General features: G+C 56.3%; 1 protein-coding gene across 1 annotated transcript in view; it reads left to right on the top strand.

The window, feature by feature from the left end:
* Positions 1-1,896: 1,896 nt before the first annotated feature.
* Positions 1,897-21,453, top strand: part of PPIL2 (peptidylprolyl isomerase like 2) — a 28,057-nt gene continuing 8,500 nt past the window's right edge. Inside the window, exons 1-12 of the mRNA XM_074206605.1 lie at positions 1,897-2,056; positions 2,237-2,286; positions 2,735-2,780; positions 3,409-3,471; positions 4,231-4,282; positions 7,123-7,174; positions 7,643-7,734; positions 8,982-9,071; positions 12,757-12,832; positions 13,147-13,307; positions 14,284-14,359; positions 16,533-16,639. Coding sequence (XP_074062706.1) covers positions 2,025-2,056; positions 2,237-2,286; positions 2,735-2,780; positions 3,409-3,471; positions 4,231-4,282; positions 7,123-7,174; positions 7,643-7,734; positions 8,982-9,071; positions 12,757-12,832; positions 13,147-13,307; positions 14,284-14,359; positions 16,533-16,639 — 897 coding nt within the window. The 5' untranslated portion in view covers positions 1,897-2,024. The remainder of the gene's footprint in view (positions 2,057-2,236; positions 2,287-2,734; positions 2,781-3,408; positions 3,472-4,230; positions 4,283-7,122; positions 7,175-7,642; positions 7,735-8,981; positions 9,072-12,756; positions 12,833-13,146; positions 13,308-14,283; positions 14,360-16,532; positions 16,640-21,453) is intronic.

Genomic DNA, 21,453 nt, shown 5'->3' with positions numbered 1-21,453 from the left:
GCTATGTATGAGGGTGTGATGGGTGTGTATGAGGGTGTGTGGGGTGTGTGGCCCCATCAGGAAGGCCTTAGACAGAAGCTGGGAGAAGAGCTGCGTCTGAGCCCTGGCTCCACCTCTTCCTAGACGTCCTGCTGAGAGCCCTCCTCTGTGAAATGGGATAATGATGCCCCCCACATGTTGCCTCATGGTCTCAATTCTTGCTCTCTTCCGATGCTCCTCCGATTCCTCTCGTCTCTGCTGACGGCAGGCTCACCTCCCTACACTTAACCACCTTCCCTGCGCGCCTCCCCTCTTCCTAAGGACCTAAGTACCTCGGAGAGCGACACCAGCCTCGGGATCCCAGGCTGAAGTCTGGGGGGTCATTTTCAACTCCTCTAGAGCCAATCAGGAGCCAAGTTACCAGCATTTCTAGTCCAGCCCCTCCTCCCTCTGAGGCTGCCCCCGATGCTGGTCCTGGTCCCCTCTGCCTGGAGCCTGGCCAGGGCTGCAGGGCCCGTCCTCCCCTCTGCTGTCAAACCAAGGTCTGTCCCCCTCTTCCAGTCAATTCACCCTCCCTATCACCTCCAGCCCCTCTGCCTCCTGCTTTCCTTCTAGTCTCAGGTAGAATCTCACCTCCTGGAAGCCCTTCCCATAGAAACTTGCTACCTGTTTACAGAGTAGCTTGCAGGTTGTCTCTTTGAGAGTACAATAATTGCCTTTCTTTAGAGTCAGATGAATTGGGGCAGAACCTGGCTCACTGTAGGAGCCTAATAAATGCTCGTTGCTGTGGGAGACCCAAAATCTCACCAGCCTTCACCCCAAACCCGACCGGAGAGACGAAAGGATGAGCAAGAGGGATTTGTTCTGAGCTGTCCAGGGCCAAAGAGCTTCCTGCCCTCTTCTACCCCAGGCTCCCAATGAGCATGCCATCATTGGAAGAGGGGGAGAGGAAGTGCCATTTCTGACCCCAACCCCCGACTCTTGTCCTTGCTCCCATCACAGGTCACCTCGACCCCCTTTACTGCTCCCAGAGTTACAACACAGACCTCTCTTCCCCCAGTAGAGGGCTCCTTGTTTGGGGTCCTCCTTGGGGCACTGGCTGGTCTTAGAGTTCTGGCCTTGGGCCCCATAGTGGACCAAATATGAAGGAAGGGAGTGATTCCCCGGGGTCCCTCACCCCAGCCCCAGGAAGAGTTCTCGTCTTTCTTCCCACCACACATCCAGGCCCCTGACCCCCCCCATCCAGCAGGACCCTGCCCCCCCATCCAGGACCCTGGCCCCCTCCTCATAAAGGACCCTGCCCCCCCATCCAGGACTCTGACCCCCCATCCAGGACCCTGCCCCCCCATCCAGGACCCTGCCCCCCCATCCAGGACCCTGGCCCCCTCCTCATCCTCCCAGGGGGCAGAGACTGGGCCTCCTAGTAAATTCAGCTCTCAAGGTGTGGTCCGGGGGTCCTTGAGCCCCTCCCGGGGTCCCCGCAGTCAGAACGATTTTTCCTTTCTATGGGGGGGCTGGTGGAGCTCGGGCGGGAGGAGGCGCCTCCCCGGGAGTGACGTCACACGGTGGGGCCCGGGGGGGCAGGGCTGCGGGTCCCCGGAACCCTCAAACTAGGGGCTGGAGGGGAGGCCCCCGCCCTGTCATCACGGGGACAAGCGTGCCTCAGTTTCCCCATCTGTCCAGCCCTAGCCTCCGGGTCCCCGAGCCCTCTGAGCGCTCGGACCCTCAGCCCGGGGGGCGAGTGTCGGGGTCCCGGGTGACTCGGGGGGAGGGGCGATGCCCACGCGCCGCTCCGAGCTCCGGGCCACGCCCCTGCAGCCGCTGGGCCCCTCCCACTCCGCGCATGCTCCGTGACGAGGCACTCTTCCTCGGGGGCGGCCGGACTCCATTTCCCGGCGCCCCTAGAGCTTCCGGAGGACGCGCGAGCACTTCCGGAGCCGTCCCGGAAGTGGGGCTGTGGGGCAGGGGCTGCCGGAGGAGGCGGCGCAGCGGACGCGTTAGGAGCCTGGCCCCGGGCAGACCCCGGCCCCGACCCCGCCTCCGCCATGGGCAAGCGGCAGCACCAGAAGGACAAGATGTGAGGCCTGCGGGGGGGCGGCCCGGGGTCACAGGTCAGGGAGGGCGCGCCCCCTCCCACGTCGCGCAGCCCGGGGTCCTCCTGAGGCCGGGGCGGGGCGGGGCGGGGCGGGGCCGGGGAGCCGCTGGGGGGGGCGCCTGGGCCCGGCCCCGCCCGGCTGACCCCCCCCCGCCCCCCCAGGTACATCACGTGCGCGGAGTACACGCACTTCTACGGGGGCAAGAAGCCGGGTGAGTGACCCCCACCCCCGAGCCCGGGGCGTATGCAGCTGGCGCCCACTGCGTGCGCGTGCCGGCCGAAGGGGCGCCGGAGCGGGAGGGGGCGCGGGGCGCGGGGGCCTGGCCCGGGGCAGCGCCTCTTCGGCCCCCCCAGCACGCCCTCCGTGGAGGGCCGGAGGCTCTGGGCAGGGCGCCGGGCGGGCCTGTGCCCCGTGCCAGGCCCCCCGGAGCCAGGCCCCCCGGAGCCAGGGCCCCCGGAGCCAGGCCCCCCGGAGCCAGGCCCCCCGGAGCCACGCCCCCCCCCCCCCCCCGAGCCACGGCCCCCCGGAGCCAGGCCCCCCCGGAGCCACGCCCCCGGAGCCACGCCCCCCCGAGCCAGGCCCCCCCGGAGCCACGCCCCCCCGGAGCCAGGCCCCCCGGAGCCAGCCTCTGATGCAGACCCCCCTTTCGTTCCGCACAGATCTCCCACAAGCAAACTTCCGACGTTTGCCTTTCGATCACTGCAGGTAAGAGCTCCCCCGTGCCATGCTGTGCCCGTGCCCGTGCCCACTCCAGGCCACGACTCTGGGCTGAGCCCCTCGGTGGCCGGCCCAGGCTCGGGCTGCAGGACGGAGGACGGAGCCCGGCGAACGACCACCCCCGACGGCGTTTATTCAGAACGCCCTGTTCCAGGCCGGGCAGACGCGAGTGGGGCGGCCTTGTGGTCAGGGTCTCCCTGGACGCCCTCCACGGGACATGAAGGGGTGGTAGGGGGAGGCGGCTTGGGTCCGTGGCATGGAGGCCTTGAATGCCGCCTAGAGCAGGGCAGAGAGGAGGGCTGAACCTCAGAGGGTCTCCAGTGGGCAGCGAGCTGGGGGAGGGTGATGTGGAGGGAAGGGAGACCTCTAAAGCCCAGGGAAGTTTTGTGCCTCGTTCGGGGTGACCCAGGCAGTGGGCGCCAGAGGCAGCCCGGGCACTTCCCGCTGTCCCAGGCCGACCCCGCGCTCCGTGGCTGAAGGGATGGACGGGGATGGGCGGAGGGAGGAGGCGGAATGGACGTCCACGGGCTGGCATCGGGGACTGTGGAGAGGAGCGGGTGCCCCGGGAGGGCCGCCCGATCCCCTCGACCGACCGGAGCGTGTTTGTGTGTCTCAGCCTGTCGCTGCAGCCCTTTGAGTACCCGGTGTGCACCTCTGATGGAGTCGTCTTTGACTTACTGTGAGTGTGTCCCGTCCTGAGGCCCTGACACGGCCTCTGGGCCCCTCCCCCTGCCAGAAGGCGCTCTCTTGGAGTCTCCCCCCTTTGCCATTTATCCATTAACCTCACAGCTCCTTGACCACCAGATGAGCCGGCCCCATATCAAGCCAAGCCCCACCCGGGCCGTTTGTTTTAGCTTAGCCACAGCAGGGCCCCAGCCCTGCAGCTGCCTCTCTTGGGGCGACCGAAATAGGTCACTACCGGGCTCCGTTGAGCCCGGGGGTCTTCTCACAGGTCATTCCCGGCAGAGCAGCCCAGGCACTGGGAGTCACCCACTGACTGGCACAGTCAAGGTGCTTTGTACATGTTGGTTGCCCGATGGCCCCAAGCCCCCCATTTTATAGCTGAAGAAACTAAGTGTTCTCAGCGCTGACGCCCCCAATCTCCCCCTCTTGCAGCCTGAGTGGATGGGCTGGCTGACCCTCCACCTCCTTCCCAGGAGGGGCTTTGGCAGCGATCCCCAGGAAAGGTTTTTAAGCAGGGAACCAGTCATGGGTGTCGAGGCACAGGAAAAGGCCATGTTCCGTCCCACAGATTCATGAGCAGAGCAGCCAGCCCAGGGGCCTGGGGACAATGCCAGGATGGAGAGGCCCAGGCCAGACAGAGGGCCCTTGTGCCCTATCAGAGTGAGAGAGACGATGGCTTTGGGGAGGTTTCCCTTCAAGGAGATGTGAGGCCTGCTGCACTGACTGGATCTTCTTTTGTCTCCTGATCCTTCAGGAATATTGTGCCTTGGATCAAGAAGTATGGGACTAACCCCAGCAGTGGAGAGGTAGGCGGTCAGACACGGGCTGGTGGCGCTGGCTGGGGGAGTCTGGAGGGCTGCCAGAGCCGGCTGCAGGGTCAGGCACGGACTGGGCCTGTTGTCTTTCCTAAGGGAGGGAAATTGAGTTGTGATTGTTTTCGGGTGAGGACGGATGACTTCTGTGCCTTCTCTCCCAAACGTAGAGCCGAGGCTTCGTGCCCTTCAGCGGCTCTTAGATGAGAGCTGTCCCTTGGGCAGTGACCTCTCTGGCCCAGCTGATGACACTGGAGGGCCCTTGACGAAGGAGCAGTGGCCACTGAGAGCTCTCAGCAGCACCTCAGGGACACAAAATGTGACCAGAGGTCAGAACTGGAAGGGAGACCGACTTCCCTGAGGTTACAGAGAGCAGGGCACCAGGCCCCCTGGCAGGAGGCCTGAGTTTACACTCTGAACCAGTGACTAGAGGAAGTGGGGACTGGGGGTGTGAACCCCAGGCCACTGCCCAGGTCCAGTTTCTCTTCAGCTTCAGCATTATCTTCTCCCCTGGTCCTAGAGCCCAGGGGCTGTTGGGAGCTTCTCATCCTTGGCCTTAGAGGATGCTATGGTGACTGGGGCAGGGCAAGGGGCTCTCATGCCTGTGGTAGTTGAAGGCCAATGGGGTAGTGTCCTCAAAACCAGGCTGGGAGGTGAGGAGTGAGCTATAAAGCTAGGGTAAGAGTTTGATCCAAGGTTACACAGTCACAGGGTGGTCAGCCTCCCCTCACAGACCTTGTGCCAGGGACCAGAGGCTAAGGGGTTTTTCTGTTGATCCTGGTCATCCCCTCCCCACCCCCCACCCCCCAAGATCCAGGCAGAGTCAGACTAATCCCTAGACCGGAAGACAATCCTTCAAAGCCCAGCCTTGTCCTGCCCCCCAAGTGTTCTCTTCTCCCAGATGAACAGATCCAATGGCAAGTCCTCTAGCCTTGATTCTCAGAGGAATCAGAGGCTCTTTTTTTCTCTCCTAGTTCACCTCTAAATCCTCTCTAGCTCATCCCCCACCAGGCCAGGGGCCTGACTAGTCTTCCCCCCCTTTGCTGCCCTTCCTCGGAGGCCTGGCTGAGGTTGACATGGTGCCCCCCATCTCCCCCCACCCTGCCCCTCTCATTCCTGATGTAGTCAGAGAAGAATTCATCACAAGAGGTGACTTGAATTACTAGAGAGAAACCTCAGAAGAAAGATCCCTGAGTGTTTGTCTTCAAGCTAAGATGGGCTGCTGGTCGAGGGGGCTTTGCTGATGGCTGTGGGGATCCAGCCTAAGCTCTGCCATGGTAACATATCCCCTAGACCTTGCCTCAAGACTTCTGTTTTTCGGTCGTATGATGGGGGCCTCAGATGGGGTAGCATCTTGGCCTTCCCAGCACAAGCACAGCGTCCTCAGCTAGTCAAGTCTAGGCCACGTGGACAGATGAGAAAATAAAATAGACCTATTAGTGAGTTGGGGATAGAGCTGAGGTCAGAACCCTGGAGAGTGGATGAGAAGAGATTTGGTCCCCGAGAGAGTGGTTCAGGGAGAGGCTGCCCAGTCCAGGCCCCTTCTTTTGAGAGTTGAGGAACCTGAGGTCTTGGGAGGCCCAACAGCTAGTAAATATACATGAACCTAGGGCTTCAGAGCCCCAAGCTCCCTGTTCTGACCCCTGTGCTCCTGAATCGGATTCCCTGGACCCCTTGCTGGAGCTGCTGAGCCCCCCAGGCATCATCTTTTATCATTACAGTTAAGACATAAGCATGGAAACGGGATGGACTCTGTGACCAGGGAATGGATGACTGTAGATTTAGGCCCCAAGATGGGGTCATCTCCTGGATGGCGGTGGGCTCTTTGGGGGTGCAACTTGTGGCTTACCAATGCCTTCATGGCCACACTGTCCTTTGGCTTACCACCAATTCTTGCTGAATCATCCTGCCTTCATCCATGCTCGGGGTCTATGCTTTTCTATTGCAAGCCAAATAAATCTCTGTATTGACTCTTTTGCCTGGTGATTGAGTTGTCATCGCTCTTATCTGCCAGGAGAGGGCAGCACCCTGAAAAATAGGGGCAGGGACCTCCTGCCCAGACAAGGAGACTGATTGTGACCAAGCTGGAAAAACCTGTGGAAATGGGAAAGGCTGGCAGGAGTTAGTGATATCTCTAGGAAACTTGTGTTCTTAGCCATGAGTTGGGGCCACTGCTCCAGCGGCAGCCTGATTTGGCTCGGTGTGTGTCTACTCTGGCTGACCTGGGCCTGAGACTCTGGCGGCTCCCCTTCCCTGTTGCTGCCAGTTCAAGTACACTAATGAAGCAGGTGGCTTAGGAGAGCGGTGGCCAGAACCCTGGGTCTGCAGTCAGGAAGACCTGAGATCAAATTCAACCTTGGACATTTCTGGCTTTGTGACCCTGGGCACGTCATGTTCTTTAGTTTCTTCATCTATAAAATGGAGGTGATGTTGGTACCTGCCTCCCATGGTGATTGTAAGGATCGAATGAGATGCTATCAGTTACTATCACATAGGTATGGCTCGGGGGCTAGGCCTTGTACACAACGTGGGGGTGCCCAGACAGAAAGTGTCTTTGGGGGACACAGTATGAGCCTGGAGGAGCCCATGTAGAGCTTCAACTAAAGAACCAGGAAAGAGGGTCCTACAGGAGAGCATTGGGGGGATTCCTTCCCCTCAGCCTCTATAAAGGCTTAGAGGTGGGAGGTGGAGAGTGGCCTGTGGCACCTGAAGGGATTGTTGAACGGGGCCGCCAGATGGCGCTGTTGCCCAACCTGCCTTTTTAAATGAAACTGATAGACTGAAACTCAAGAATTTCTTTCATTTCAAAGACCTTTCTTTGCTTGGTCTTTCAGAAGCTGGATGCCAAGTCTCTGATCAAGCTGAACTTCTCCAAGAATAATGAAGGTGGGTGGGCAGCTTTCTGGATCGGTCCCCAACCCCCATTAAACCTTTACTGTGCTAGGACCAGGAGACTTGAAAGGGGAGGTGGCCGGGGTGAGATGCAAGAGCAGGGCCTGCAGGGAAGTGGGGTTTAGAGGAGAAAGTGGGGAGGGCCAGCCAGTCGGAGCCTGGGCTTTCTATTATGATGAGGCAGGAAAGACAGTGGGGGCCAAGGCTGGGGTCTCATGGGTCAGGGGAAGGAGGTGGAGTGGGGTCCGTCAGAAGTGTTGGAATGATTGCTCGGACCTGTTCCTTAGGAAGCCCTCCCCTAGGAGTTCATGGTGTGAAGGGGGGGGGGGGAGACTTGATGGAGTCTGTTGGGTGGCTCTCCAGAGGGAGGTGGCCAAGCTCCCTGACTTCCATCGACCAGCCTGTTTATGGGGTGGGGATGGAAGAGGTGGCTGGTCCTATTAACACATGACCTGTTTGTAGGTAAATATCACTGTCCGGTGCTGTTCACGGTTTTCACCAACAACTCCCACATTGTGGCAATCAAGTCAACCGGCAACGTGTACGCTTATGAGGTAGGTTTTGTGCCTCTGGTTATCTCAGATGCAGACCCAGGGCAGGATCTGCCCTTGGAGGTGGCAGACAGCTCAGTGAGCAGACTACTGGGTGCAAGGGCAGCTGCAAACCCCTGGGGCCCTGGGCTGCATGCCACAGTTTCCTCAACTGTAAAATGGGGGGTCATAATAGTACCTGCCTGCCAGGGTCTACAGCCCTGGTGCTATGAGGTTGGGCCTTTGCTTCCATGGTGTCACTGCCTCCAGTGGACACACTGCTATAGAGCTGTCTTCTGTGGTGGCTCCTGGGCAGGGGTATATTATTGAGGAGTGCCTCAGGCGAGGAATGGGGTGGGTTATATGACAGCACAGGGGTTACCAGAAACCCCCCCCGCCTCCTGCATCATGGGATGGTGGAAGGAAGACACAAACCTGGGTTTAAGCTGCTCTACTGCCCTCTCTCAGCCTTGGTTTCCTTCTCAGTAAAATGGGGTTGGTAGTCCTGGCCCCCCTCCCTCCTGAGGCTACTAGGAGGAGAGGCCCCTGTTGACTCTCAGAGGTTAGGAAAAAATGAGTTTCTGCTGTTAGCTTTGAGACTGAGCCACAACTCCTTCAGGGAGGCTTGTGCATCAGCCGAGTTGGTGCGATGTGGCCCGTGCCACGACTCCCACTTTTGAGGTGTTTTGGAGACCCCACCCACCTTGGTCTGCCTGCCACGTGTCCACCTCAGCCTGCCCGCCATGTGCCCGTCTGCCTCCTGGAACCATTTCTTTATGAATCTTGAGTCTTCTGGAAAAAAGGGGCAAGATGTTCAGGAAGGCATGTTGGCTGAGCTGGGCTTCTGCTGCTCTGCAGGAGCTGCCGTGGTCTCGGGGGGCTCGTGTTCTGGTTATTCCTTGTCCTTGAAGACTCATTCAGGCATGAGCATGGCAAGGAGGGAGCCAAAGGATCCTTGGCACAGATCTCCCCCATGACTCCTCCAGGCCTGCTTGCAGGGAGACCTAGGCCAGGGTGGCCAAAGATGTTCTTGGGGAGAAACTGGCTGACCTCTGGGCCTTAACTGGGCCACCTGATCTGCCTCTGGGGCATCCTCTGCAGCATGGGCTCAGGATTCCTGCACCACCTGCCTTGTGAGAGCACCATGAGGAGGATTCAAAGAATCACAGAGACATGGCACTGCGCTGTGGATGAGGTGGCGGGCAGGGAGGCCAGAGGGCTGGGGATAGACAGGCTTGCGAGACCTTCCCTCATTTATGTCCTCACTGCAGGCCGTTGAGCAGCTGAACATCAAGACCAAGAACTTCAAAGACCTGCTGACGGACGAGCCCTTTTCCCGCCAGGACATCCTGACGCTTCAGGTGAGAGCCTCTGGGGTACGCTCCTCCCATCTGGCCCTGGGCTGGAAGACCTCTGTCCTCCAAACCCTCGTTGTGGGTGGACACTGGGGTTGCTTTGAGGGAGAGGGAATGTGGACATGAAAATGGTCTCTGCCCATGGGAAGCTCATGTCTCCTTGGGGAGTGGCCATTTGACATGGGGTTCCAGAGTGGCCGACCACAGGTGATTAGCTCCTCACTCAGGGAGTGAAGACCGTGTCAGATATGGGGGAGGGGAGAGGTGTGGATACAGGGGAGGAGGTGGGAAATCACAGGGATGCACCAAGGCTTGTTGGAGGACAGCTCTCACCTGGTGGGCCAAGCAGCAGAAGCCAAGGCCTTGCCTCACAATGGCAGCATCTCGACTCCTTGGAGAACGCTCTGGGATTCTCCTCCGAGTTGTCTTGTCTTCCTAGTCTTCTCTCCTTCTGCTCAGCCTCCTCCAGTCATGCTCCAGCTCTCTGAGACAGGAAGTATCTGGGGTGAGGCTTGAACCCAGATCCCTGTTGCCTCCCAGGGCCAGTGCTCTTGACTACTGACCACACTGCCTTTTTTCTGGGGGCCATTGATTTAGCTGGTATTTGTGGAGGTCTTCTTGTATGCTGGATGCCTTGAGGTCAGCAGAGGAAATGGGGTAGACCTGGCAAAGCCTCAGGCCTGTCCAGACTGGAAGGTAGCAGAGCACCTCTGGGGAGGGGTCATCCTCCTGGCTCTTCCTCTCCCTGCTGGGCTAACCATCTTCTAGTGCCTGGGCGACCAGGAGCAGATGAGGGTGTCAATGAGTCTGGTTGTTTCCCTGGTTTGTTGGGAGAGGGAGAAGGAGCCTGAGATGGGAGTTGGGGGCCCAGTACGATGGCTTAGGGGTCCATAGTCCCCATTCTGGGCCTCAGTTTGCTTGGGACTCTGGAAGCAGCCCAGTGATCTGGGGGAGGGAACCAGGCCTAAGGTCAGGAAGGCCTGAGTCCGAATCCAACCACAGGCCCCAAGGGGGCCTCACCTGTAAAATGGCCAGCCCTGGGGCACCCCCTTGCCTGGGGAAAAGGCTCTGGCTCCCCAGCATTATTATGACTGTAGAAGGAGAAGCCCCCCATCCTTGCTTCCCTCTCTGCATTGGGCCTGGGAAGAACCAGGCTCTCCCCTTGCTGGGTAACCTTTCTGACCATTCATCATGGCTGCCTTTCCTTGGTCATTTTTTTCCACCCTCAATATCCCCTGTTTCTAAAGTCTGTCCTGGGCTGGGGTCCCAGGCACCTTCCCCAGAGGCCAGTTATTACATTAGAATCTGGCTCAGGAAAAAAGATTGAACATCACCTGGACCACCTCGACATGGCCAGCATCTGTTCCCTGGACAGTGACTGCGGTAATGCCCCCTCCACCAACTTCATGGAGTTGACCTCGACCTCATCAGCTCTAGTCCGTCCCCTTTGTGCCAGCTTTGGAAGCCCTGATGGACATTTGCCCATGATGTCCACCCTTCTGCCAGCCCCACGGGCCAGAAGGGAGCTTGTTACCCCTGCCATCTCCCTGGCTCTGGGCCCACTCCCCAAGCAACCTAGTGAATGAATGACTTGGTCCTGTGCTGGCATCTGGCATGCAAGACAGCCCCTGCCTTGAAGGCACTTCCAGTCTAACGGGGAAGACCACCAAGGCCCGAGATGGCCCTGGCCCGCTTGGCGTCTCCAGCTCAGACCCTGGTGAGAACGGGGCTCCCAACATGCCCCAACTTCTCCTAGGGGCCACTAGGTGGTGCTGTGGCCCCAGCACTGGCCTGTCTCACGCTGACCACTGAGGTGGGGGTCCTCTGGACAAAGCTCTTGGTCTCCTCATCTGGTTCCCAGGCAGGGTTTTTGGGAAGCTCAGTAGGTTGTAAGACCAGAAAACAGTATAGAAGCATCAACCTTCATTCCTGTTGGTGCTGCCTTGCTTTCCTTACAAGAACCGCGTGATGGAGGACGGGGGCATGATCATCCCATCTCACCCAGGGCCCAGAGCAGCAGCCTTCAGAGCCCCCTTGAGAAGGTTTAGACCTCAAATCTCTAATCCAGAGCTTAGAGATGAACACACCAAGGCCCAAAGACACAGAGAAACGGGATGAGATCAGGAGCAAGAGAGGAAAGTTCCAGAGAGAAGCACCACTGGCTTGAGGTTGGGGCAAGTGGCGAGCCTCCTCATGGGAGGCTGGGAGCAACCAGGGCTGTCGTTTTCTGGTGGGAGCTGACCCCAGTGGTTTCAGGGCTGGTTTTCAGATCGTGGGGCCACAGCACTCGTGACAACTTTATTTGTCTCATTCGCCTTGTCTCCATCACTCTCTTGAGGCCACCCAATCAGACAACTCTGCCAGGCCCTGACCCAGAGTGTTTGCTTCCCCTGATGATGGAGCCCTTGATGTTTGGGGATTCCCTGGCTGAGATTAAGAAAGGCAGGACTCAAACCCCAGAACCTCCCCTAGCTCCACTCAGCTTTTTCACTCCCATGCTACGTTTGTAGGTTAGATAGGATCAGAGATTTAGAAGAGGGACCGTGGAGGTCCAGCCCCCCTCATTTTACAGTTGAGGAACCTGAGGCCTGTGGTGGGGAGGAGGAATTTGCCTGGCATCATACCTTAAAGAACGGGGGGGTGGGGATCCAGGGGTCTTGCCATTTGACCTCCTTTGTCTAGCTCTGCAGGTACCAACCAAAGGCGGGGGGAGAAGTGGAAAGAATTCCAGGTCTGGAGTTGGGGACCGAGTTCAAATCTAGATAATCCCACTTTACTCCCAGGTCCCTTCCCTCTGTACCTGGCAGGCCTTGGCTGAGGGGTGGGGGGGCCATGGAGTCGGCGGGCAAGGAGCTTTCAGACAAAGGGAGACACAGAAGCGAAGGGCCCCACGGCCTCCAGGGGTCTGTGCTTCAGTGAGGGAAGTGTTTCCAAAGGTGTGGGTAAGCTCAGAAAGAGGGGGCAGATGGCCTGGCAGAGAGGGGAGCCAGTGCTAGGATGCCCAGAATAGACAGACCGTCCTTTCTCAGACTCAGCCTGGGCCATGACTCCATTAATGAAGGGTTTGAGGACTGGGGTGACCCTCTTGGGGCAACTCTTCCCATGGCTCATGGAGTCATGGACTGTCAGAGCCAGAAGGGATGGTAGAGGGCTTAAAGGGAGGCCTTGCCAAAGTCACTGTCAGCCGGCCCCCGCTCCCGATACGCTGATGGGATGCCAGAGAGAGCCGCAGCTTCTAGTTTGTGTTTGGTGTGGGCTTCATATGCCCTTCAGCTCCGAGGGCAGGGGGCATCACAGCCTTGTCTCTGTTGCCTCAGAAGCTGGCCCCCAAAGCAGGGGGCCCCTGGATTTGGAGAGAGGGCCAGGCTCAAGGCCTGCTTTTTGGTTTAGCTCCTTCAACCTTGAAAGAGAGTGGGCTTTGTGAGCTCTATGCATGGCCCCGTTTGGCCCACATCTTCCTCTAACTCCGAAGACATCAGGTTACTGCAGGGGCCCAGAATACAGAAAGTTGGGGCCTGTGGGGGACCAGAGGGAGTCCCACCTTTAGCAAAGGAGGGACCCTGAGTTCTACTGCTCTCAATCTTGGCACTCACCAAACTCAGTTGCAGAGGGAGGTCAAGGGCCTGGCCCAAGCACACCTCTCTCTCCCTCCCTCTGCTCAGGTGGTCCTGTTTGTTTTGTTTCCCTTCAGGATCCCACGAACCTGGACAAGTTTAATGTGGCCAACTTCTACCACGTTAAGAACAACCTCCGGGTCCTGGACCCAGGTAGGTGGGAGTTCCCCTGTCCCATCTCAGCTCAGGCCCCTCTGGTGCTTTTCAGTTTCAGGTCGGCCCTGGAGGTGAGATGTGTGACTTTGCATAACTCCACTGCAGATGAGCCCCCTCAGGCTGAGTCTAGAGAGCTTTCCTTAAGCCCCTGGCTTCATGGTGGGGGGAGATCCTGGGACTGGAGGTGTTCAGAGGGAGTGGAGACCCTGAGCCTACCTGCTGTGAAGGCCCTTGGAAGGAGAGGCTTCAGAGGGGGGGGGGGGGGCTGAGGGCCCTCACCAGCCACCCAAGTTACATCTGCTCCTTTGTAGATGAAGAGAAAGCACGGCAGGATCCCACCTATCACCTGAAAAACACCAACGCTGAGACTCGAGAGACCCTGCAGGAGCTTTACAAAAATTTCAAAGGGGACGAGATCCTGGCTGCCACGATGAGGGCCCCAGAGAAGAAGAAGGTGGACAAGCTAAACGCGGTAAGGTTGAGGCTAGGACGCTACCAGCACAAAGGCTGCCCTCCCCCATGATCGAGGCCCCACAGCTGGGCCTGGGGCTCTGACCTTGGCCCGAATCTCTCCCAAGTGATCAATGTCTGGTGTCCTCCTCCTTTTCCTAATTGTGAATAGCTCATCATGCAAAAAGCCAATTCAATAAGTGTTGCCCCCTTTCCCGAGGCCTCCAGGGCCTGCAGCCCCTCTCCCACTCTGCCAACAGCATCCCCTTGCCTTGGTTCTTCACCATCCTCAGAATTTTGACAGGCACCAAAGTTGTCTGTTTTTTCTTAATCATGGCCAACACAGCCCTAAGTAGGTGCGCCCCTCAGCCTTAGCCCCCAGAGCCACATACCTGAGGAGAAGCCGCTGCAGCTTCAGGACCCTTGCCTGACCCCATGCTCCCTGCATTCTTCTCCCTCGACTCTGGCTCGGTTCCTTGCAGACCTTTGGAGTCTTTTTATTGGGTTCTTTAGTCGAAGCTCACAGATGGCAGCTGCCCGAGCCAGAGGCATCCCATTCCTTGGAGTTCTCATTTGCTTTGCTTGTCCTTAATGCAGAGTTTTAATGAATCTCATCTGAACCTTTGGCCTGTCCCCAGGGTGTTCCATCTCTTTGCTCAGTTTGACTTCCATTCCTGCAGCTCTGTGTCCCTTTATGTAACATCTGTGTTGATGACTGCACATGGGGTGCCCGGCCCCGCCAGCCTGGGCTTCTTAGAAATGGAGAAGTGGACTTAAAGAATCCATTTGTTGGAAACAGGGGAGCTGACCTTAGGTCACAGATGGAGAGGCTGAGGTTGGGGAGGGGCAGGGGCAGGGGCAGGAATCCCTGCCAGGGCTCCTGCCTCCTGGCCATGCAGGGTCTGTCCAGCTGAGAGGCCAGCATCAAACTTGCATTGGTCACCTTCAGTTGTCAGATGCTCTCTTGGTGACCCTGCCTTTGTTTCTCTTTCCTCCAGGCTCATTACTCAACTGGGAAAGTCAGTGCCTCCTTCACATCTACAGCCATGGTGCCCGAAACAACCCATGAAGCAGGTGGGTGCCATGACCTCCATGGGATTGACCCGGGTGGGCACACTCTGCCCTTTAGGATTGGTTATGAGGAAGTGGATGGGCTAAGAAAAACTGCTGCCCTTGAGAGCTGTCTAGAAGTGGGCTGCTCCCCAGCAGATTGGCCATTCCCTCCCCCAGCCTATTCTGTCTGGTCATTGCCTAGCCCTGCCATTAGGGGCTTGGGACCAGATGACCCTTAAGTCCCTCCTGCCTCAAAGCTCTTTGTGAACCTTCACCATTTGTGCTGGCTGGAGGCCATGGCCAAGGGAAGGGCAGGGCAGTGCCTGACATCCAGTCTGTGGGGGCTCTTCCTTCTTGCCACTGCCTGACCATGCCTTGGGGCTCTGCTCAGGGCTGCTGCTCCATTACCCAGGGACCCTTGGCATCTGTCTTGGCACCTTCTCCTTAGCTCATTCTTTTCCGTCCCACCTCTCTTCTTTCTGGCCAGGCCCTGAGGTCCTCCCTGCCCTCCCTGTCTCTCTGGCTTGCCCATGTCCATTGACTTGATGATGTTTTCTCTGTTCTCGTCCCCTGGAGGGGCCAGAGACAGTTGATTGCCTTCAGTCATTTCCCTGCCTTCTCTTCTTTCCCCAATCCTTTCTTCTTACTGCTCCACTCTGGTCATGCCCCTTGTCTGCTCCAACTTGGCCACTCCGACAGATCAGACCCTCAGGCCCCTCTTCCCCCACTCCGTGTGGGGGATGTCTGTCCTTTGGGCTCTCCTTGCCTTGCATACTTTGTTCTCTGGCTGTGTTTTGTGTTGTATTATCACAGAACAATATTGTTCCCTTATCCTGGCCCTGGAGAACATACAGGTGCTACGGGTGTTTTAGTTTTTGCCTCCTTTGTATTCCTACCACCTGGTGCTTGGGAGACATTCCGGGGCCTCTGGTTCCTCATCAGGATGTCGCTTTTCTTGCCACTGGCCCTTTCATTGACCTCTTTTCCAGTCCCCCACCACCCTCCCCTTCCCTTGTCCTTCTTTTCTCTGGGCAGAGACACTTAGCGACGTGGTCCCCAGAGGAAGTCTCATCTCTCTGGAATGCCTCACCCATCCCACTCCCCAGTCACACGCAAGCTGGGATAGGAACTGCCCAAGGTCAGGGTCAGCAGAATGGTGAAGATGGGAACCACCCCCCAGGCTGCCCTGAGCCTCCTTTAACTGCACTCCCCATTCTTCCTGGTCTGCCAGAAACGCCTGCCTCTGATTCAGAACAGGGACTGAGGGGCCTCAGAGATGATCAAATCCCATCCCCTTGTTCTAGACTGAGGAGTGATTTCTCCCAGGCCACATTAGACCCAGGCTGAGCCCCCCTCACCAATGTGTTTTTCCATTTTCCCATAATAGCAATAGCCCTGGGTCTCTGTGATTGTGATCTGTGTCCCCAGGCCAGCCACAGTCCATGTTTCTCACACACACACCAAATCCACATGTATCATCCAGACACCCCTCTGCTTCACACATAGTCCTGCCTGTAGATGCATGTGTGCCCGCCTCTCCCTCCCCCCTCTCTGAGCCATGTCTGTGCTGTTGCACCCCAGCTTCCCTAACTCTGTGGCTGCTGGGAAGCCACAGAGGGAGCCCAGGTGAGGGGGACAGACTGACTTACGGCAGGAGGCCGGCTTTGTTTCACAGTACTTTCTGTGAATGGTCATGATCAGTCCTCTGGGCAGCAACTGCTTCACTGGAAGGGGCTCCCTTTCACTGGAGGCCTCCTTAAGAGGCTGGCCCAAAACTATACGGGAGAAATCACCCCAAATTCTTCCTCAGTGACGTGATTCCCAAGTCCCTTCCTGCTCTGATGCCGTAAGCCCTCATAGAATCTTCTAACAGAACCGGGTTGTGGCCCCCACAGCTCTTCTATCTTGGGTGACCATGTTGGTCCTTTTGTTGGCCAAGGCTTGACTGAGGGTCTGGAGTTCATACCCTTGGAGGAGCAAAGCCATTCAACTTGGGGAAGACAAGAGTGGAGGGAGGTGACCATGCCCTCATCTGAACAGCTCTGCTGGGGAGGCTGCCCCATGGGGGTTGGAGGGCATGACCCCCTTGGTGGGAGGGGCTCCTCTTGGTGGGGGTGGGCTTAGGTGTAACTCTAAGACTCTGCTCCTGTAGTACAGAGTGGCAATCCCTAATTGGGCCTTTTCCTTGAAACAGCTGCCATTGATGATGATGTTGTCCGGTATCAGTTTGTGAAGAAGAAGGGGTATGTCCGGCTGCACACCAACAAGGGGGATCTCAACCTAGAGCTGCACTGTGACATGGTAGGTGTGCCAGCCTTCATCTGAGTTCCAGGGACAGCCAGGTTGGCGGCTGCCACAGCCCCTGGTGCCCAAGCTGGGGAAGAGCAGGGACCTCCTGCCTCCATGGCCATTTCTTTGGTCTGAGGGTCCCAGGACAATATGGCAACAGTTGTTGAACCTTCAGGGAGGCCATTTCCTGGCCACCACATTTTAGGAGACTTAGACAAGCTGGAGGAGCTTCAGAATGCAAGGATGGCAGCGATCTTAGCGCTGACTTAGGATGGACCTCCATGAGTCATCCATGAAGTAGAAGAATGAGCCTCTTATGCCTGGGTCTGCACTGGTCGGATGTCAGCTGGCCAGGGAGCTGCTGGCTAGTGGACCAGGGCTAGGGTGCCAGGTGCCCAGGCCTCCTTTAGAAGCCTGGCTACACCAAGTCCTTTACTGGAGTTCTAGATGGCTTCAGCCTCAGCCTGATTCAAAAAGAGACCAATCCCAGGCTTTTACTGAGACTTGCGGCCCCCAGAGGGATGGCACGCCTGCTGTCTTGTGGCTGTCCTTGGGATAGCTCTATCACCTCCCCTCCGAAGCTAGTGGGAGTTTTGTCCCTCTTTGGGTGAGCAGATAGGACACTCCTCATCCCCTAAGCCTTTCTCTCCACAGTCCTCTGAGACAGGAAGCCCTTGTCTTTCTGTCTCCTTTTTGGAGCTAAGGAAATGGAAACGGAAAAAGCAGTGCCTTCTCCACAGTCCTCCAGCTCATGAGGCCAGGCCCAGCCTCAGGGGGTCTCTCCTTCCGATGTACTCGGGGAGCTCATCTGCGTTCTGTGCAGTCAGGCATGACCCTGGACAAAGCCTTTTCAAAGCCACTTGGGCACTAAGAATCACCAGGAAGAAAATTTTATTTTATTTTTTTCAATTAGCATTTCCCACTTTGCTTATCTTTGAAATTCAGAACTCTGGTCAGTCCTTTGTTGGCCATGTCCAAAGTTGGAGGCCTCATTATGGGGCCTCTGACCTCAAGCCTGGTCATTGCTGTAGTTGGAGCTCCTCAGAGGCTGTTCTTACTGTGGTTGCCACTGTATGATTGTCCTGGTTCTGCTCATTTCACTGTGTCTGCTCATAGCCGTTTTCCTGACGCTGTTCCTTGGATTGTTTCTTAAGGCACCTTGCTTGCCTTATCTTCCGATGTCAGCTTTATGTTGAGTCACACCCCAGGTGATGAGCACTTCTCTGCCTTCTAGTTCATGGTCACCACAAAAATAAGTTTCTCTATCAGCAGGTCTTTACTGGATCTCTTGGGTATCAGGGGCCTAGGTGTGGTGTCTCTGGTCAGGAGTTTTCCCATCACTAGAATGACCATAGAGGAAGCAACTTTTCCTCCTGGGGAAGCAATGGGTCCACTGTTCTCTCCCCTCCGTTTCCTGACTTTGGCTTCTGTTGACTCTCCCTCTGTTCTCCAGGACTCCTTTCTCAGGAGGTCATAGGCTAGTGCCCAGTAGAGAGCTGGGATCCTCAGCCCCTTTCCTGGACAGACTGAGATCCAGAATGGGGAAGTTTGCCCAGTGTGGAGGGAGCCAAGGCAGACTGCCCAGAGATCATCTCCTGGCTCCCAGCCCTGGGCTCCTGGTACCACCATCACTGCTCCCTAGGACAGAGGATATGACTGTGGTGGGTGATTTGTTTAAGGGGCAGAATTTGGAGATCACATCTCCCCAAGCCTTCTTTGATCCACCCCGTGGTGGGAAGGAAGCAGCTTCTTCCTCATCTGATCTCAGGGCTCTTGCCTCCTATCTTACATATTTTTTCATATTTTCAGGCTATAAACATTAATCAGAGGGCGTGTCCTATCCCTCCTATTTACCTGTACCCTCCTGGGTGGCCTTTATGTTGGCCATCAGGTTTCTCAGCTTGGCCTTGTTTACATGCCCCAAAGGTTCCCAAATAAGAGAAAAATGGGATTTGCCCTTCCTGCCTTGGTCCCTTCAGCAGTGCCCTCCTGCAAGGAGGGGGATGGGGCCACCATCTGGTGATGATGTAATGTTACCAGTTACAGATGGATGGAGGAGGCGCTTCTGCTATTTCTGTCTTGTCTATCCTTGCAAAAACATGGAGAGACCCTCCCCTCCACCAAGACTGGAAGCATCTCTCCGGTGCAATGGGAGAAAGAAGAGGCACCTTCCCGGAGTGATCAGGGAAGAAAATCAAGGAGCAGGCCCAGAGGCACCAAATCTGGGTCAGAGCTGGGAGGGATCTTTGGATAAAGCTATCTGAGAACATAGCTGTAGGATCAACAGAGGACTTCAGGACATAGAATATGGAATTTTAGGGCTAAAAGGATGAAGGAATATGGAATGTCAGACTTGGGGGCTGAGAGGGACCTTAGAACCAGCAATGTCAGAGCTGGAAGAGAGCTTAGAACAGGGAATGTCAGAGCTGGGAGGGTTCTTAGAACCTGGGAAACTGAGGATTGGAGGGGAAGTAGCTGGCCCAAAGTTACAGAGGTGGTATCTGAGATGGAAATTGAACCCAGGGCTTCCTGACTTCAAGGCCACTTGGCATCACAAGATTTATCTGTCCTTTGTCCAGAGACCGAAGTACAGACTCCACCCTTCAACAGTTTTTTGGAAGACCTCCTCCAAATGGCTCTGATTAATTCTCAAGTCTTTTGGTTCTTGGTTCTGGTGCTCTCTGCAGGCGGCCCAGCTTTCCAGCCCTTCCCCAGCAGCCCCTCCCATGATTCAATGGGGACACAGGAAGGAAGGAGGGAGCTGGTATTACTTGGCAACCACATACCTGCATCAGCGCCTGTGGCTCCATGGGAACAGTCCAGGAGGATGGCCTTGCCTATGGACTGGCAGAGGCCCAGGTCCTAAGCTCTGTTTCACCAGATGGCAGACAAGGGCTCTCTGGGAGCTGCCAACATGCCCCTGGCATGGGGGCAGAGGCTGAGAGGGAAGCACGTGTTGTTTAACTCTTAGAATAGAGACTGTCAGAGCTGGGCTGGGACTTTGGGCCCTAGTCCATGGGAGGTCTGGCTCGGGAAGGCTCATGGAGGACAAGATAGTTAATGATGTCCAGGTGGCAGGGACAATTCCTGCATTGGAAATCTGGGGAAACTGAGGCCTGCAGTGAGCAGAGGAGTCAGAAGGCTCAAGTGGGCTCAGCAGTGAATCCAAGGCTCCTCAAGACTTCATTGCTTCCTAGATCAATTTTTTTCCTGTTCCAAGATTTTTCTTTTACTTTTCAACTGTTTTTCTACCTTATGTTTCCAATCTCATGCAAAAATCATTTTCACCTTTCACCTTTTTGTAAGCTTTTGAGTTCCACATTTTTCTCCCTTCCCTGTGGCAAGGACCAGTTTGATCTCAGTTGTCCACATACAGTTGTGGTTAGCATAGTGCCATATTAGTCACCAAAGAGAAAAATATAGAAGAAGTTGTAAAAAGTAAGCAGAGTCCGCTTTGCTCTGCATTGAGACTCCATGGTTTCTTCTCTGGATGTGGACGGCATTTTCATTAACAGATCTCTCAGGGTAGGCCCTGATCACTGAACTGCTGGGAGGAGTTGTGTCCACCCTAGTTACTCATCTCACAGTGTGTGCAGTGTTGTCCTCTTGCTGTCCCCTCCATTCAGCATCAGTTCAGACTAATCTTTGCAGGCTTCTCTAGAGTCCAGCCACTCATGAGTTTTTTCTTCCATAATGTTCATGTACCATAACTCGTTCAGCCATTCCCCAAGTGATGGGCAGCCCCTCAAGTTTGGCCACTGGGAGCATCCAGCCCATGAGAGCCAGAAGAGTCTTAGTCATTTTTGCCTGTAACCCCCAGACGAGCACATAAGAGGCATCAGCCAGTCTTGCCCAGAGCTGGGTCAGGAGCGAGTTTCTTGGTTACAGTACTGGGAAGTCGGGGGACAGTGAGGGGTCCCTTTGCTGGTAAACTTCCTGATGGAAATCCTGAGGGTCAAGAGCAGCTTCTTGTGGACTGGAGGGCTTGCTGCATTTTTCTTAAGAAGGTTATTGTAATGAACAGGAATCCCAAGCTGCAGATTTGCCCCCAGCCCCCAGCAGCTGTGGGCACAGGAAAGAGTCCTGGGCCGCTGCAGCTCCAGACTGACTAATGGTGTCCATCCACACCCCTGCCCCACCAGAAAGGAAGGAAAACTGGGATTGGGAAGGGGAGTTCCCCACCCTCTTTCTCAGTAGTACAAAATCATGGTTTAATATCCAAGCCCCCAGTCCCTGGCATCTCATTGTATTCTCATGGCAGGGTCTTCAGAAAGAAGAATCCTCCAGATAATTGGCTGTTTTATGGATTCATCCAAGAGGGGAAGGGTTGTTGGGAATAGGTTGGCAGGCTGAGGGCGACCTTGGGAAGAGGGCTAGAGGGAAATTCTGGTGAGGTCAGGCCTTCGAGATTTTTAACATCATTTGAATTTCTTCCTTTGTTGAGGAGGGGACTGAAGTCTGGAAGAGGGCAAGTGATCTGTCCAAAGTCACCAGCTGGTCTTGGAGAAAGTTCTGAACTCAAGTCTTGGCCCCCAGGGCTCTCTCTCTGCTTGTCTAGTGTACCCTCCTCACTTTACAGATGAGACAGTGACTTGCCTTGGGTCACACAGATGGACGTGTTATTGGAGCTCAGGTTTGAACTCGAGCCTCCAAAATCACACCAAGGAATTTCTCTGAATTGGATCCATTTCTTCTTCTGGTGTAATATGGGGGTGTTAGCCTGTCCCACCCTCTCAGGAAAAATTTGAACAGAAAAGTGCATGGGGATCCTTGAAACCCCCAAGAGGTCAGAGAGCTAATGACTCATCCTGATGTGTCTGGCTTGT

The sequence above is a fragment of the Macrotis lagotis genome, chromosome X (genome assembly GCF_037893015.1).
Source record: "Macrotis lagotis isolate mMagLag1 chromosome X, bilby.v1.9.chrom.fasta, whole genome shotgun sequence".
In the NCBI taxonomy this organism is placed as follows: Eukaryota; Metazoa; Chordata; class Mammalia; order Peramelemorphia; family Peramelidae; genus Macrotis; species Macrotis lagotis.
The sequence above is the reverse complement of the archived record's forward strand: the minus strand, read 5'-3'. Positions and strand labels throughout refer to the sequence as shown.